This window comes from Trachymyrmex septentrionalis, unplaced genomic scaffold (assembly GCF_001594115.1).
Source record: "Trachymyrmex septentrionalis isolate Tsep2-gDNA-1 unplaced genomic scaffold, Tsep1.0 scaffold8, whole genome shotgun sequence".
NCBI lineage: Eukaryota > Metazoa > Arthropoda > Insecta > Hymenoptera > Formicidae > Trachymyrmex > Trachymyrmex septentrionalis.
This window is the reverse complement of record NW_017305987.1, coordinates 2,076,543-2,080,762: the sequence shown is the minus strand read 5'-3', so window position 1 is coordinate 2,080,762 and position 4,220 is coordinate 2,076,543. Positions and strand designations below refer to the sequence as shown.

At 30.8% G+C, this 4,220-nt stretch overlaps 1 protein-coding gene across 1 annotated transcript in view; it reads right to left on the bottom strand.

Annotated features, from left to right (window-relative positions):
* Positions 1–201: 201 nt before the first annotated feature.
* LOC108754540 (putative ATP-dependent RNA helicase DHX30) overlaps positions 202–4,220 on the bottom strand; it is a 5,482-nt gene continuing 1,463 nt past the window's right edge. The window contains exons 5-13 of the mRNA XM_018496937.1: positions 3,781–4,157; positions 3,317–3,492; positions 2,202–3,224; positions 1,748–2,089; positions 1,422–1,666; positions 1,074–1,299; positions 784–970; positions 631–704; positions 202–539 (exon numbers count right to left, since the gene is read on the bottom strand). Coding sequence (XP_018352439.1) covers positions 338–539; positions 631–704; positions 784–970; positions 1,074–1,299; positions 1,422–1,666; positions 1,748–2,089; positions 2,202–3,224; positions 3,317–3,492; positions 3,781–4,157 — 2,852 coding nt within the window. The 3' untranslated portion in view covers positions 202–337. The remainder of the gene's footprint in view (positions 540–630; positions 705–783; positions 971–1,073; positions 1,300–1,421; positions 1,667–1,747; positions 2,090–2,201; positions 3,225–3,316; positions 3,493–3,780; positions 4,158–4,220) is intronic.

Genomic DNA, 4,220 nt, shown 5'->3' with positions numbered 1-4,220 from the left:
TTTCATTTATTTTTTAATTTAACATCGTTGGTAATTTCAGTTTTACTCATAGATTGATCGTGAAAAATGCGAGCACATACAGAAATGGAAGTGGAGGAGAGAAGGAGATACTCATTGAAAGAATCTCTAGCATTGTTTTTATTAATTATAAATTTATTACTTATCTAGTAATTCTATCAAATATATTTATATAAAGCCGTCAATCCATATACGTTCTTTTTGACAAATTCTTTGTACACAAATATGCATATAATAGGTACATAACAATAAGAATAAATTACAAGTAGCTCTACATACTAGTTTTAAGGTTATTATTATGTACATTTATATTGTAAATTTAAGCTAAAGACATATTTTCTGTATTTTCTATGGATTTAGACTCTTTTTTCAAGGTCTCCGAAAGAGTTTCAAACACTTTCTCTTTGTACTCTAATATTTGTTTTGAATTAAGATTTCTATGATCGAGTCCTTGTGTCTCTAGAAAGTATTGCACTAGAGACCATACAATATTTTTAAATTGTAAGAGCACATTAGCAGTTCTAGATAAAAAAAAACAAAGATTTAAACAGATTATTATATGCTATATATTACATACTAAACAGAAAGTAAAAAAGATATAGAAATACTTACTCTTTGTCACAAACAAATCTTACAGTTTGACGCGCATTGACATTAATTACAAGTTTTACCTTGTTATCATCTAACTAAAAATCGAAAAATGTATAATGTTATTTATTTCCTTATACTGCTATACTGAATCATAAGATTTTATTATTTAATTACCTCATGACACTCAACCTTTTTTTGATTAAAAAGTAATACTGTCAAAGGTGATATTATACTTGTTTCACGAATCACTGTGCTACGTCTTACATCGCAATGCGCAGCATTAAAATATGTTAAGAAAGAACTCGGCCAAACCTTCCGCTTATAATTAACACTTTCTCCCGAAATTACTACCTTAGCACCTCTGTTTAAAAATAAAATTAAATGTTGATTATAAATGATAATGTTATAAATTATCTTTAAACTTGAGTCTGCAAATATACAAAATTACTGTGTAATTCACTTACTGTGTTCGAAGTTCGTTAACGCCTTTTCTTAGGATTCCATTCTTATATCCCACATCTTTATGTTCTATCAATTGTTGCGTAGCAGAATATAATACAGCTCGCACTAACTCGTCATTATTTTCAAATTTGTTTGCTATGTCAGTTTTATTGCAATCATAATCATGCAATAGAGCTTTGCTCAACATGCGACATTGGATCAACTGCTGGATAAATGTATTTCGTATTTCTGCAAAATTATAATTTCGTACAATTTAAAAACGAGATTTATTGACTGTATGGATAATTTGATTTAATGAATACACACAACAGAGTAATTGAACAACAATAATTTTTTTACTTGGTACTTACGATTTAGTATTTGTATTTTGAGTGGCCGAATCACCATGTCTTTACAAAATTTTATTATTAAATGTGGAGCTTCTTCATTAAAGTTCATCCATTGTTTAAATATCCATGCCATTGCAATATGATCGCTAGATGGATGGTACATTCTTTTATTTTGTCTAATTCGAAGCTTGTGATCCAGTATATTGTAAAAAAGACTATCTTCACCAGAAAAAAGACTTGCTATTGTTATCACAGGATGCATACAGCTGTTGTTAAAAGGGAAATATTTAGAATATAGAAAAATAATCAGAAGATTGATTCAAATGTATATTACTATTTATACTTACTCGAAGATAGAAGAATATACCATGGCTTTACTGAATTTAGGATGTGTTGGGAATAATGCCATTCGTTTGCCTAGAGCCGTAAGATTCTCTTCATCATCTATAACTCCGAGATTTATTAAGATTCTTACTGCCTTTCGTATTGCAGTTGAAGTAGGCGGTTCCAGAAATCCACTCAAAAATTCCTCCGCCTTTTCGTCCGTATATGTTTTACTATCAAGAATTACTTGTTCCAATGGACTGCATAACAACTGCGGTAATGGATGCGCCTGTAATTTCTCGTATTCTTTCTTTGAGATTAAATGAAAACTTTCACCAGGTTTAACTCGTCCAGCTCTTCCTTTCCTGCATAACAAATTATCTTAACATAAAATAATTTCAAAATAATATATACATTTAAATGCAATTTTTTAAATATTTATGCTTTTCTCAAATGTAAATAATTCTTGATAATTACCTTTGCAGAACATTTGCTCGAGAGACCCAACAATTCTTTATAGTAAGTAGATCTTTGTTATTGTCCCAATGAGATTCTTTTCGTAAAGCAGAATCTACAACGTAAACCACATCACTAATCGTAATGCCTGTTTCAGCAATATCCGTGGCCAAGATAATTTTCCGTACATCATCTGATGTACGTTGAAAGATTTTCCGCTGCTCGTTGTGTGATACTTTGGAATGCATCGGCAAAATCAAATGATTTTCATTATAGGACGATGTATCTTCGAGCATGCTTTGCACCTTCACGATTTCATTCCAACCTGGTAAGAAGCACAAAATAGCACCGGGTGGCTTATGCGACGAGATCCATTTTATGACCTGTACTATTTTTCCAATATCAACTGAAAGTTGTTCGACTTCATCATTTTCATGGCGACCTTTGGATACATATGTTTCATATTTCCGGATATTTGGTAAATGCTCGATATCCTCCAAGAAATGCATTTTTACGGAAAACAGTTTACCAGGTACTCGTACAGCGTGACAATTGAAATACTGTTGAAATATGTGCGCATTTATAGTCGCCGACATTATCACTACTTTTAAATTATGATTTTTCTGTAGGGCTCTCTTGAGTAGAATCATTAGCATATCGGTACTAATATGGCGTTCGTGCGCCTCGTCCAAAATGACATGCGAGCATCCTGTTAAACTAGGATTGCTCTGCAATTTTCTTAGTAGCATACCAGTGGTACAAAAAACTATCACACCGGGTTCTTTCGGCAATACTTGTTCCAGTCTCACGTGAAAACCTACAACGTCTCCTATGTGCTCTTTTCTTTCATACGCAATACGATCTGCCAAAGAGATCGCCGAGATTCTACGAGGCTCTGATATCAATATATTGCAATCTGTAGCATTACCATTCTTCGCGAAAGCATCTAATATAAATTGAGGTACTTGTGTACTTTTGCCACAACCTGTATCACCCTCTATCAATAGAACTCGGTGGTTTTCCAGCCGAGAAAGAATTTCATCCCTGTGAAAAACAGATAATGTATATATATTAAAAATTACAAAGCATATTATATAATGTATAAATATGAAACAATATTCTTATATCTTTCATACTTAAACTCGTGAATTGGTAAAGTGGCAACGTCATCGTTACATCTTTCCAAAAATCTATCCTTCAAAATTTTATTTCGAAGGGAAATATCTGAATAAGTATTGTCTTCAATTGTCGGATGATGAATTAACTGATGTGGTGAATTTGAAGTAACTTTCGATGTCATATTCTGTATTTCCTGAGTATTATACAAATTAAAATCATCAAATGTTATATATACTAATGAAATACATTTTATATTAACCCTACTGGTCTGCTCGAGGTCTATATTTGTGATCTAAAATATAATTAATTTTCTTACTAATATTTTAGTTAAAATATTTTTTTCTAGTATTTGAGAATTTTCTCCGTTAATGCAAGCTCTTTTTTCGATAAAAATTTTTGATTTTTTAATCATATTGATTTAAATAATATAACAAATTTGAATAGACCAGCTGAGTAAGAAATTGTGATGCAGAATTTTTACCATGTTATAAGTCTTGATTAACTTTGTCATATTGTTTAAAATTTCAGGAGCAACATTTAATTCAACAAGCTTAAATCTCATTTCCTCTTCATTATAGATAACTGGTTTGCCGTTTTTTAATTTGTTATTTATTTCTAGATACTGCAAACACTTCCAAGCTGCATTTTTGAAAGCGAGTACTTTGGTTTTACTAATTTCTTTAAAAGACATAATTTCTGGCCATTTGACATTAATAGTAACTTCCCACAATTTAGATTTATTTACAGTAATCTTCTTAGTATTTGAGGTTAAAACTTGCTGGTCTTTTAAATCATGACCTACTATTGTATAAATAGACATTAAAGAAGATTTTGGATCTGGATACCAGCGTTCTATTCCTATAACATTCAAAAATTTTATTATAGTAACAAGATAATAACAATAATTATGTATAAATTATG